The sequence below is a fragment of the Natator depressus genome, chromosome 17 (assembly GCF_965152275.1).
Source record: "Natator depressus isolate rNatDep1 chromosome 17, rNatDep2.hap1, whole genome shotgun sequence".
NCBI lineage: Eukaryota > Metazoa > Chordata > Testudines > Cheloniidae > Natator > Natator depressus.
In genome coordinates this window covers 17,385,252-17,397,512 of record NC_134250.1, presented here as the reverse complement: position 1 = coordinate 17,397,512, position 12,261 = coordinate 17,385,252, and the positions used below count along the sequence as shown (strand labels likewise).

The window sequence follows — 12,261 nt, the reverse complement described above, 5'->3', positions numbered from 1 at the left end:
GATCATGTTCCCATTACAGCCAATGGCAAAACTTCCACTAACTCTAATGGGAGCACAAACAGGCCCGAAAGAGTATCACCCTCCATTTAAAATAATTCAGCTGTAATCCTGATTTGTTCTTCTTCAGGGAGCTTCCAGTTAACAGACTGTAGTGGGTTCTTATTCACTGCATTCTGTTCAGGTTCTTATGCCATGCCCAGCACCTTAGTATCTGCATGCTTCCTGGGAGTGCATAAAGGCCCAGATTCAGCAAAGCACATGCGCACATGCTCAACAGGCTGCAGGTTTAAAACAAACATAAGGAAGTGCTTCTTCACACAACGTACAGTCAACCGGTGGAACTTGTTGCTGGGGATGTTGTGAAGGCCAAAAGTATAACTGGGTTCAAAAAAGAATTAGCTAAGTTCATGGAGGATAGATCCATCAGTGGCTATTAGCCAAGATGGTCAGGGATGCAACCCCATGCTCTGGGTGTTCCTAAACTTCTGATTGCCAGAAGCTACGACTGGACAACAGGGGATGGATCACTCTATAAATTGCACTGTCCTGTTCAATCCCTTTAAAGCATCTGGCAGTGACCACTATCAGAAACAGGATACTGGGCTGGATGGACCATTGGTCTGACCATTGGTATGGCCATTCTTATGTACTTGAGTCAATGGGTTCAAGTCAATGGGACTTAAACATGTTTAAGTGTTTTGCTTGGGGCCTATGCATCATGACTAGCATCTGTCACATGGTTCTTGGCAGCTATGGTTTGCAAGAGAACTACTGGGCTACTTGGTTCTTCAGTAGAAACTCTCAGAGACCAGTCAGAACCATCGAGTCTGTTGAAACTTCCAATGGGACATCTGTAAGTTGGTGGGAAAACTCAGCAGAAGGCGGCAATGCATTTGCAGCCAGCACGGTGTGTTCCTGGAGGGGCAGCGATCAGGATTAGGAAGCAAAATAATTTACATGAGCAGAAAGGAGACAGAAGATTCCCCAGCTTGGAGTTCAGTGCACCTCTGGCACATGGAGCCTGGCATTTCCAGAGCATCCTTCCCACTCTGCCTCCCAAGCAGCTGCTCTCAGAGCCCTTCCCGTCAGCATCTGTGCCAGGGGAAGGAGAGCTGGAGCAAACCCTTTATTTCCCAAGAAATGGCCCCCACGCCCTGTCCCGGGGGTCACTTTCAACACTTCCTCACCTCGTAGTTAATGAACGTGGTCGAGTCTTCCAGCTGCATCTCCTCTTTCTTGCAGGGGGTGTCCCGGGTGGCCAGAGCGAGGCAGCGCAGGGTGTCAATGCCAGTCCCCCATTCCCGGATCTTGGACAAGATCTTCTCCTTAGTGGAGAGCGTGAGGGGGACCCGGGTGGTGCCGACACGAACATAGTTGCAGCGTTCAATCACACTTTCGGGGGCGCCCTTGGAAACAAAAGGAACAAGAGTCACTCACACATGCCTCCTCGCAACCTAACTTCTTAGCAAAGCACAACCAAGTGAAAACTTCCCTAACCATCAACAAAAGCCCATTTTAAACCCCTGGGGTATTCAGTGCATTCTGCAGTCACTGAAGACAGCACGTCATGGAGTGCAGACTGTCTCAGAAAAGGAGATAATATGTTTAAGAGACAAAACCACAAAACCACCATCCTGAAACTAAGGTGATGTACACACTATACCTTATGTCGATATAAGCGATGTCGTTCGGGGGTGTGAGTAAGCCACCCCCTGAGCAACGTAAGTTACACTGACCTGAGCGCTGGTGTGGACAGCGCTCTGTTGGCGGGCTGGAGTAATTCTCTCCCGTCGGCTTAGAGTGGCTGCACTACCAGTGCTACAGTGGCATTGATGCTGCTGGGCCACTGTAAGCTCTGTAGTATAGCCATAGTCTGATGAGCCCACTGCACAGGTTCTTCCTCAATATCCTTAGCTTCCACTAGGTGGCACTCTCTCGTCAGTGTTTAGAGACGGTGAGGCCCACAGAAAGCTTCCGTTCTCCAGCACCACAGGTTCTGTGCCGGGAAAGGGGATGGCTGGTAAGATGGACTCGGTTTAAGTCACTAGAACGAAGAATCCAGACCGAGGGAGAAATCAGTCTAGGCTTTAAGGGACCATCTCCAGAGCTTGTGGCAGCAAGTCTCAGAGCCTGGGTCAACAGCCTTGGACTCATGGAGCTCAGGCTACCATGCTAAAAATAGCCACGTATAGGCTGTGAAGCCTAAGGACAGGGGTGGGCTTCAGAGCCTGAGCTGCAGCCCGGCTATTTTGAGCGCGACAGCTCGAGCCCTGCGTGCCCGAGTCTGTTGACCCAGGCTACCGCTTCCTGTGCAGACTTCCCCTAAATGACCTGCATGTTTCTCTGAATTAACTGCCCTGGTACCATAATACTGAATTCAGATTTGGATGGAGGCACGATCAATAGGGCTTGAGTCTACTGTTGGACTCTAATTCCTCATAAACTTTTGATAGTGAAGACACTTGTAACAAGCCACCCCAAAACCTCAGCTGTATTATTGCTTCAATGAGCCAATTATCCCTCCCTCCTGACCGTATCATCTTGTCCACTAACTGAAATCCCTCCAGGCCATTAGGAAAATAGCCGACAGGTGACAAGTGACATTTGCTTTTCCATAAGGTTGGGACTGGAAAGAAAGATAACTTGGATAACCCAAAACGCTGGGTAACTGATCACAAGCCACCATGAGGGAAGTGCAGTGGTTTTCCTGCATTGAAATAAAGCTTTCCAAGCTGTGTCTTGCTCTCAAGCCGTGTCTTGCTCTCAAGCCATCCAACTACCCTGCACTTTCAGGAACTCTGCTATCTAGGACAACCTGAAGCCCACAATGATATCCAGAACTTTTAACTTAGTGTGTTCACCCTTTGGGGACTGAACACATACAGCTTCCATCAGAGCTGGCATTTCCTAGATGGTTGCTCATTCTAGGGACTGAAGTTCCACCCTCTTTATTAAAGAGGATTATGATGGCTTTTAGTATTAAAGCATATTCCTGCTCTGAACTGTACAGGTGCACATAGGAAGAAGATGATCATTGCTATTAATATTACAGTAGTACCTAGAGGCTCCCAAAGTGAGATCAGAAACAATTCCTGCAGCATCCCAGGGATACGCTAACTCCTTCCCACCCTCACTCAGCATGTGGAACAATCACAAGTTCTCCCACACTGAGACCCCTGCACCAGGCAATGCAGCATATGTCCGTTACCTTGACAAACATCTTGCTGCCAGCAGGCGTGTGGCTGGAACCTACAGGAGTGCAGTAGACTGACATCGATTTGCGGTCGCGGGAGAACTCCAGGGTGCACTCTTTCTTCATCAGCTGCTTGATCACCTGTGGTGGGACAGACGTGCCAAAAGGGTGCAATTATAGGGTTGTGAACTTTCTAATGGCTAAAAACCAAACACCCCTGGCCCTTCCCCGAGGCCCCGCCCCTTCTCTGAAGCCTCACTCCTTCTCCATCTCCCCCCTTCCTCCATCACTCGCTCTCTCCCACCCTCACTCACTTTCACCAGGCTGGGGCAGGGGGTGCAGGCTCTGGGGATGAAGGGTTTGGGGTGCGGGAGAGGGCTCCAGGCTGTGGCAAGGGGTTGGGATGCAGGGTTTGGGGTGCAGGAGGAGGCTCAGAGCTGGGGCAGGGGGGGATGCGGGGAGTGAAAACCAGACCCCTGGCAACCCTATACAATTAGCTCTGTCAAATGCAGACAAAGAGACTGGCAATGGCCAGGCCCTACTTGATTTTATTTAATGGACCTGATGAGTCAACACACTGCACAAGTCAAAAATAAATGCACAAACTCGTCAGGGCAGCTTCTGTAATTTAAGCAACAATAGGAAAAGCATCAGAGGGGACTTTCAGCCCCACAGCTTTCCCAAGGTAATATAGCTGCCTGCAGGGGCAACTGCATCCATGTGCTTTAACCTCCTTTGCTCCTTCAATCTGACCTCAAGTGGCACCATGAATTGACTCAATATTTGGAAGTGAAATGGATGGACCGTCAAACTCTCTTCCTTTGCAGCCCTTTGTACTGGGATAGACTCAGTCCCATGCTCGAAAAGCACTGCACTCAACACTTTACCGCACTGGGTACTAATCAACAGGTACACAAATATTTTTAACTTCAAACCAAACGCTCTTGTTATCAGAAAGGCTCAGTTTTTCCTCTTCCATTACTATGGTGACAGAAGCTGTGTGTACGCGTACACACACACACACACACACACGTACGTACGTTATGGGCTAGAAGATCAGCTTATATTATTGCCATTGGCTTCATATTTATGAGCTGGTTCTATATGCCTATCACTCCTGAAGCCAAAACAGTCATTTTAAGTTCTGGTTTGAGGTCATGCAGTTGTAAGATTGGGCCTTTTTTGGGGGTGGGGGAAAGGCAGTGGTATTTAAGATCTTTCCAAAAAATGACTGCCTAATTTGATTTCAGTTGCAGCTACTGTAATATAGAGAGGGGGAAATACATAGTGTTCTCCTCCAGTTTTAACCTTATGATAAAGATCAAGACATTTAAAGCCTGATCCAAAGCCCACTGGAGTCAATAGGAACCTTTCCATTGACTTCAAAAGTTCTGGATCAGGCCCTTGACAAATTAACTTTTCCTCCCCTCCCTTCTCTGTGCATGCTTTGAGCTATGCATTTTCCAATTAGGCTCCTCTGGGGACAGGTTTTGCACCAGACAGTCTTGACAGGCAGCATGTGGCAGCTTAGCATTAAAATTCATTTGCACAGAAAGCATCTTGCACATTTTTTTTCTTCCAAGTTTCAGAATGGAAAGACAAAGATCTGCGACATTAGTGTGTGGTCATGCCCTTTTATGCACTCAGGCTGTGTTTATAAGAAGGTTTTGCATTTAGTGTATTGTGGCTTTGTATTTTAGGGATGTTATTTTACACACACACACACACACACACACGCACACACACGCTTTTAAAACAAAATTTTATTTATTTAAAGCAAATTTATTTACACACACATATGCATACTCGCCACCTGTTTAGACCATAACCGATCTTATTGCATTTGCTATTTTAAATAATTTATACAGCTGAGATTCCAGCAAGATAGTCACTGGGCCTCATTAGATCCACTCCTGTCTGAGCTTCAAAGATTTATGAACAACTTCCTCTTGCATGACCACTTAGTATTATGCCAGACAAATCTGGCAGTTGCTTGGCCTTGGGAAAACAAAGATTTTATCCCACAAAAAGCTATTTATTTGACAGGACTTCGGGGAAAATCCTGAACGTGTGTTTCTGGGAGGCTAGTGAGGGGATGTTAAATGACTGTCCTGCTGACTTGATTTTTTTTTGCTTGGCTGAATTCATTCATTATTTGTCTATGGTTTGTTTTTTCTATTGGATGGTCATCATTTGCAATTGTAAGTCTAATCATGAGGGCACCTATAGTGGTGATTATTTACTTATTTAGATTTAAACAACAATAAAAGAGGGTCAATTTTCCTGCCAAAAACACCCTCCCCAGTCTGTGCAAAAACTTGCAGGCTTATAGCAGAAATTGGTCCAACTCCATTAAATGGAAGCTAGATGCAAAAGAAGCTTCCCAGTTTCGTCATGACTTTCATACCACCTCTTAAGACACAGAAACCCTGACTACACTTGGTTTATTCCTCTAAATCACCCACCAGTTCAGCTCCATTGGCAATAGATAGCATCAGTGGGAGCACTGGCATGGACCGTGCTCCAACAGATGTATGATCCAGAGCTGCTCTGAGCTGGGTAAGACAACATGGTACTGAGAAAACCAGCAGGTGGCGGGTGCTCTGCCTAGACCAGCACACCCACTGTAGCTACTGTGGTTCAGCTCCATCATGGAAGCAAAGGGATGGATTTTTTGTTTTATTTTTATTGCAAAAGCCTAGGGTAGACATGGCCACCATTTTATGGCAGGTCTAAAGGAGCACAGTGCATCCCATTGGTTTAGACAGACACTCCCAGCTCCATACAGTGCATCTAAAGGAGCACTCTGTTCAGGTGCCTTTGAACATCTAGGCTGATGATCATCAAAGCCAACTAAGGGATTGCAAATTTCAGCCCTGTGGTGTAGCCGAAGGGTATTTCTACGCAGGAAGCGCGGTGCCTGGGCTAGCCTACATGAGCTAGTTTGAATCAAGCTACTGCGGGTAACAGTAGTAGTGAAACCAGTGCAGGCTTTGGAGCTAGCGAGCTGAATGCGTACACAGGGTCCGAACTGGGCTTGTATTACCGGTGGCTAAAGCTGTCCCAGCTACCACTGTTATCCTAGAGTCAAGCTAGCTCAGGTAGGCTAGCCGGTGCACAGCTTTTGATGTGTGGACATACTCTGTGACACGAAAGCAAGATTTTCAGGTGGGGTTAGTGGCTTTGGGTGCCCAATTTGAACCATTTTTAAAGGCTCTGATTTTCACTTGCATGTTCTGAAAACCAGGCACCTTTACAGAGTCTACAATCACTAGTTACTTTTGGAAATCCTGGCCTGGGTGGTGAGATGTTGTCTTAGGGTGCAGGTATCCCATTTCCTTTGAGAGCTCAAGTGGTTGAGAATCTGATATAGGTCAGTCCACTCCAACCTCTTATCCTGGTAACTCAGGGAGAATTCTTGCACAAGCAGCCATGCAACCTCCCTCTGCCCCTTCCCTCACTCCACAGGTTTTGTCCCTTCATCCTACTCACAGAGTTGCAGGCACTGGCTCTCTCCACCTTTGAGAGGTTGCTTGTATCAGTGTTGAAGACGTTCATCTTTTCTACCAGGCAGGTCAGGGCTGTTTCAGTTGCTTCTCCCACCTTCTCGTAGGCTTTTTTTGACTGGCCGGCAGGAAGAAAGGAACGCAAACATTCAGTGTAAAAGAAAAACATGAGCTGTGGGACCTCTGTCTCCTAACCTGCACAACTAAGTCCAGGATGATTGTATTTACTGCATTGTTCTTGAGATTCCAACAGCAGCGCTCTCACTCTAGGGCTGCCGTTGGAGTCAACTCAGACCGTGCATTAAATGCTGAATATTGTAATACATGCTGACTTGCTGCTCAAGTCAGAATAATGCTGCTTTGTGTTTGTGTAACAATCTTCCTTTAAGGATGATGCACACAGTTTTGGGGAATACTTTCAAGCCCAGCAACCTTTAGTTCAGGCTCAACTGGTGCCTGAAATGTTTGTTCCTACAAATACATTGCAGGGGGTGGGGAGTGCAAACCTCTGTATCTGTGCCTCTGGCCATCTGTTTTGCACCCACAAAGGTGCAAGGATCTGAGCTCAGGCATAAAATGAATGCAGGTGCAATTCGTACTTGCAAAAGGCAGGCCACTCTTCTGAAAATCGTAAGAACATAAGAATGGCCATACTGGGTCAGACCAAAGGTCCATCCAGCCCAGCATCCTGTCTACCGACAGTGGCCAATGCCAGGTGCCCCAGAGGGAGTGAACTGAACAGGTCACGATCTAGTGATCTCTCTCCTGCCATCCATCTCCACCCTCTGACAAACAGAGGCTAGGGACACCATTCCTTACCCTCATCCTGGCTAATAGCCATTTATGGACTTAACCTCCATGAATTTATCCAGTTCTCTTTTAAACCCTGTTCTAGACCTAGCCTTCACAACCTCCTCAGGTAAGGAGTTCCACAGGTTGACTGTGCGCTGAGTGAAGAAGAACTTCCTTTTATTTGTTTTAAACCTGCTACCCATTAATTTCATTTGGTGGCCCCTAGTTCTTATATTATGGGAACAAGTAAATAACTTTTCCTTATTCACTTTCTCCGCACCACTCATGATTTTATATATCTCTATCATATCCCCCCTTAGTCTCCTTTTTTCCAAGCTGAAAAGCCTAACCTCTTTAATCTCTCCTCAATGAGACCCATTCCAAACACCTAATCATTTTAGTTGCCCTTTTCTGAATCTTTTCTAACGCCAGTATACCTTTCTTGAGATGAGGGGACCACATCTGTATGCAGTATTCAATCCACCCATGCATAGTTCAGTTCCACTCAACTGAAGGGACAAAGCAGCTACTGTCTCCATTACACAAAGGTAAAGGCTACAGTCCATTTAGAAGCTAAAAGGACCCCCTGCAGAGCAAACAAAAGCACAGAAATTTGTGCGTGTCCGCTGTGTCTAACACAATATATATTTGACACAACAGAATGGGGCACTCTATAGGAATGCCTTGGCCAATGCTATCCCAACCTATGCATGCAAAGTAGGCCATGGGAACAAATTTGATATGGACACAAAACTAACTACTTGACTCCATTACTTTATGCTCTCTCCTCGTGTGCATGGGGGAGAGGTGTCTTTAGTTATTGCCAGCAGGAACATCTTTAAAAAACCCTCTGTGCAGTTGGTTTGGCGAATGTGGTAAGGATCCAGCACACTCACCTCATTATAATCCAGAGAGGAGTCATTGCAGAGAGCACAGATAGTGGCTAGTTCCACCAGGCCGTCATACTGTCCACACCGAACGGGCTTGTCATCCTTCAGGCTGCAATTACATGGAATACGTGCCACAAAAGAGGCCCAATGAGCTAAATGCATCCCTGGTATAGCCCATTATAAGAGAGAAGTGCACTGTCTAAGTAATTTTTAACTTGTTCTTTCCCTATTTTTGCCTCTGATCCTACCTAATTTTCACTGGCATTCACAATATGTTAGATGTCCAATCATGACTAACCTTTTTGGTGAAAACCAAAACAAAAATGTCATTTAGCACTTCTGTCATTTCCATATTTTCTGTTATCATTTCCCTCCCCCCACCCATTGAGTAACAGGCCTACCCTGTCCTTCCTCTGGCTTCTAATGTATTTGGAGAATGTTTTCTTGTTACCCTTTTTGTCCCTAGCTAGTTTAATCTCGTTTTGTGCCTTCACCTTTCTAATTTTGTCCCTACATACTTGCTTATATTTATCCTTTGTAATTTGATCTAGTTTCTACTTTTGGTAGGATTCTTTTCTGAGTGAAAAGAAAAGATCACACGACATGTCATTGTCAACCAGGTTTGAAAAGCGGAGTTAGTAAACATCCGAAGAGAAAGATTGCCATTCCAGTAGCATAGGAGATCTGGATTCAAAAGCAACCCTCCTTTTTCTCCAGGGACACCTGGAATGTAGCTGTGTTTAAGAGACAGCTTGTTTGGTCTCAAAGGAAGGTACCAGCACTGGTCTGTAGCTAGTCAGGGCACAGATTAGTAACCTCAGATGTACAGGGGGAATGAAGGGGACTGCAAACCTCGCCCTCATTGTTGAAGGCAAAGTACAGCAACAATGATCCACACACAAACACATGTTCTGACCCAAAGCTTCAGTGGGCGTTAGTTCAGGCCCACAGAAAGGATAAGGGAAGATTAGAAAGGGCAAAGAGATAGAGTAAAGGAGATAGATGGCAGGATATGGAACAGCGTGAAGGTTGAATGTCCCAAGGAGTTCAAGATTTCTGCATGTATCCATCAGAGCCCAAGACTGGTGGGAAAAACCTCCCATCCACCCCAAGCAATTTGTCCCAAGAGTTGTGCGGAGCAGAACAGTGCACACAAGGATGTTTAAGGAGGATGAGTGCAACAACTGCTCTCGATTAGCAGTTCCTAAGCAATAGAGCCAAACTGTACTCTTTGATGAGACATTCAGAAACATCTCTGCCTAAGTACAGCTGCGATGCACTAGCACTTTGCTAATAAAAGGGGAGCCTATGTCTGCAAAACCATTGGGGGAGGGGGAAGAAGTTTATGTAACCAGCAAGTCCAGAGAGTTAAACACTTTTACATTCAGTCCATCCTAGTTACAACACACATGGATACGTCTCTCCTTCCAAAGGAGCCTGGAGTGCTTTACAAACTCCCCCGTTGGAATCACCCTGCCCACACCAGAAGTTCAGCCATGGAAGGCGCGCATGGCACTGCAGCACAGCACTTTGTGACAAGAAGTGAAGGAGAATTGCATCTGACGAAGTGGGTATTCACCCACAAAAGCTTATGCTCCGATACATCTGTTAGTCTTTAAGGTGCCACAGGACTCTTTGCTGCTTAATCACAGCAGGTTTAGGTGGGCAGAATGCAGTTATCCAAATTAGAACATAATCAGTACACACGCGCTAATGTCTCTGGGGGGTTGTATTTTTTTTTAAATGAGAATCAGAATGGTCTCATGGATAGGACAACTGGAGACCTCAATTCTATTTTCACTGCTGCCGCTCACACGCTACATCACCAGGGACAAGTCATTTCCCCTCCTGCCCTTTGTCTGCCATGTCTACCTAGACTGGGAGTAGTTCAGGGCAGGACTGGCCCTTGCTATGTTTGTACTGCACCCAGCACAATAGGGCCCTGAGCTCAGCTGCAGCCTCTAGGTATTACTGTAATACAAACAATAAATCCTGAACAGGCAGAGGTGCTAGGAAACCATGAGAAGAAGAGAATGATCACATTCGGATATGCTCAAAGACTGAAAGGATGAAAACAAGGAAAATAATTAAACAATTATTCAGTTTCCTTCATCAGACCAATAATCGTAGAAACGCCAATTGGTCAAAGTCGGGACGAATCCTCTGATGATCTTAACTCCATCAGAAAAAGACTGGAAACTCCTTACTGGCTTCAGAGAACCTACGGTGAAGGGTCCATCTCTTTCCTAGTAGTATGTGGCTCTAACATTCTTTATCCCATTTGCTTCTCTCCTAAGGTTTACCACCAGTGTGGAGTTACCTAGCTCCTACACCCTACTCTGGCTGTGAGAACTTGGACATGTCACTTGTTTGTGCCTTGGTTTTCCCACCTATAGAATGGGGTTAACATTGCTATGAGGCAATGGTCAGAGTATTCCAGCATCCATGGTTGAAAGGGTCTGCATTAGAAAAGGCTAGTTCCATTAGACTGCATGCTAATCCAGTTGCAAAATTCTCTGCTCAGACTGCCAGCAAGGATCCCAATTGCTGGGGACAATGCTACTGACCTCTTTTGTAAAGTGCTTTTGAGATCTACTGATCAAAAGCACTAGATAAGAGCTAGGTATTATTAATTCTGGCGGTGAGCTGCTAGAAAAGCCCCCAGCCCATTTCACATAGGGCAGCAAACATGCATTCAATGGTAATAGCTTTCAAACACTCTCTAATGAAGAACAGAGTGACTGCTAGGCCCCTGAACTTCTTGAATGGCCTGTGACCATGAACGAGAGTCAAAGCTAAAAGGAAAGGCATCAGTCACGGCTCTGCACAATCACCATTTAAGGAACCAAATGCCATTTCTTGTTTGTGTGAGCAGGCTGCTGCATTATGGTTAAAAGACAGCAGCCGTCTTCAGGGGAAACAGGAAAATTATCCTAACTCAAGCAGAGGTAACTTCAGATTAGGGCTGTATAAACTCAGCTGGTCATTCTTTAGCTGGAAAAATAATTTGTCAGACATTCATTATCAGTTTATTCCACTGTAAGTTCCTAATGGAAAGAACATTCTGGAGCCCTTGTTACAGCTTGAGAGTGGAAAGCCGGCAAGGGCCAAGAAAGTCGGAAAAACCCGTTTTCATAGTGACAAAAAGCCGTCCAGTTTAAATACAGGACGCAGCGAGGGCAGAGACAGCAGTTCTCCTGGTAAGCAACAACGTGGGGTGCCCTGAATTCAGAAGGCTGCGGGGAAGGGAATTTTTTTTAAAAAGGGAGGTTTCAGAGTAGCAGCCGTGTTAGTCTGTATCCGCAAAAAGAAAAGGAGTACTTGTGGCACCTTAGAGACTAACACATTTATTTGAGCATAAGCTTTCGTTAGTCTCTAACATGCCACAAGTACTCCTTTTCTTTTTTGTAAAAAAAAAAAAAAAAAAGGGAGTTTGTTGATATTTAGGATTTTTAAAAAGCTATTAGAAAACTTCAAATATAAATTGGAGTTGGAAATGCTAGAATCTCTTTTGAGACATAGTGTGGTCAGGAGATGGGGGCTGGGGGGAAGAGACTTAGCACACCTGTGTTCTCTTCTCACCTCTGCCACAGACTTCCTGCAACACCTAGGACAAGTTACTTCCCCCGTCTATAAAATGGGCATAAGGATCCAAGCTCTCTTTTGTAAAATGCTTTGAGTGACAACAGCTAAAGGAATTAAATACATAAAATGATTTCCCCACCTCAACATGTCTACAAGTCCCATCACACATTTGAAATTTATAAGAAAAATCATCCCCAGATAAAAAATAAACCTCTCCCAAAATGACTGCACCTTTGTTTTCATTGAACTTACACATACCATAGAGGTCCACAGTATGAAACCACATTCTTAGCAG

At 45.5% G+C, this 12,261-nt stretch overlaps 1 protein-coding gene across 2 annotated transcripts in view; it reads right to left on the bottom strand.

Annotated features, from left to right (window-relative positions):
* ATP2A3 (ATPase sarcoplasmic/endoplasmic reticulum Ca2+ transporting 3) overlaps positions 1-12,261 on the bottom strand; it is a 136,734-nt gene that overhangs the window by 22,812 nt on the left and 101,661 nt on the right. For both annotated transcript variants that reach the window (XM_074974788.1, XM_074974790.1), the window contains exons 10-13: positions 8,388-8,490; positions 6,686-6,817; positions 3,209-3,334; positions 1,188-1,406 (exon numbers count right to left, since the gene is read on the bottom strand). In XM_074974788.1, the coding sequence (XP_074830889.1) occupies positions 1,188-1,406; positions 3,209-3,334; positions 6,686-6,817; positions 8,388-8,490 (580 nt within the window). The remainder of the gene's footprint in view (positions 1-1,187; positions 1,407-3,208; positions 3,335-6,685; positions 6,818-8,387; positions 8,491-12,261) is intronic.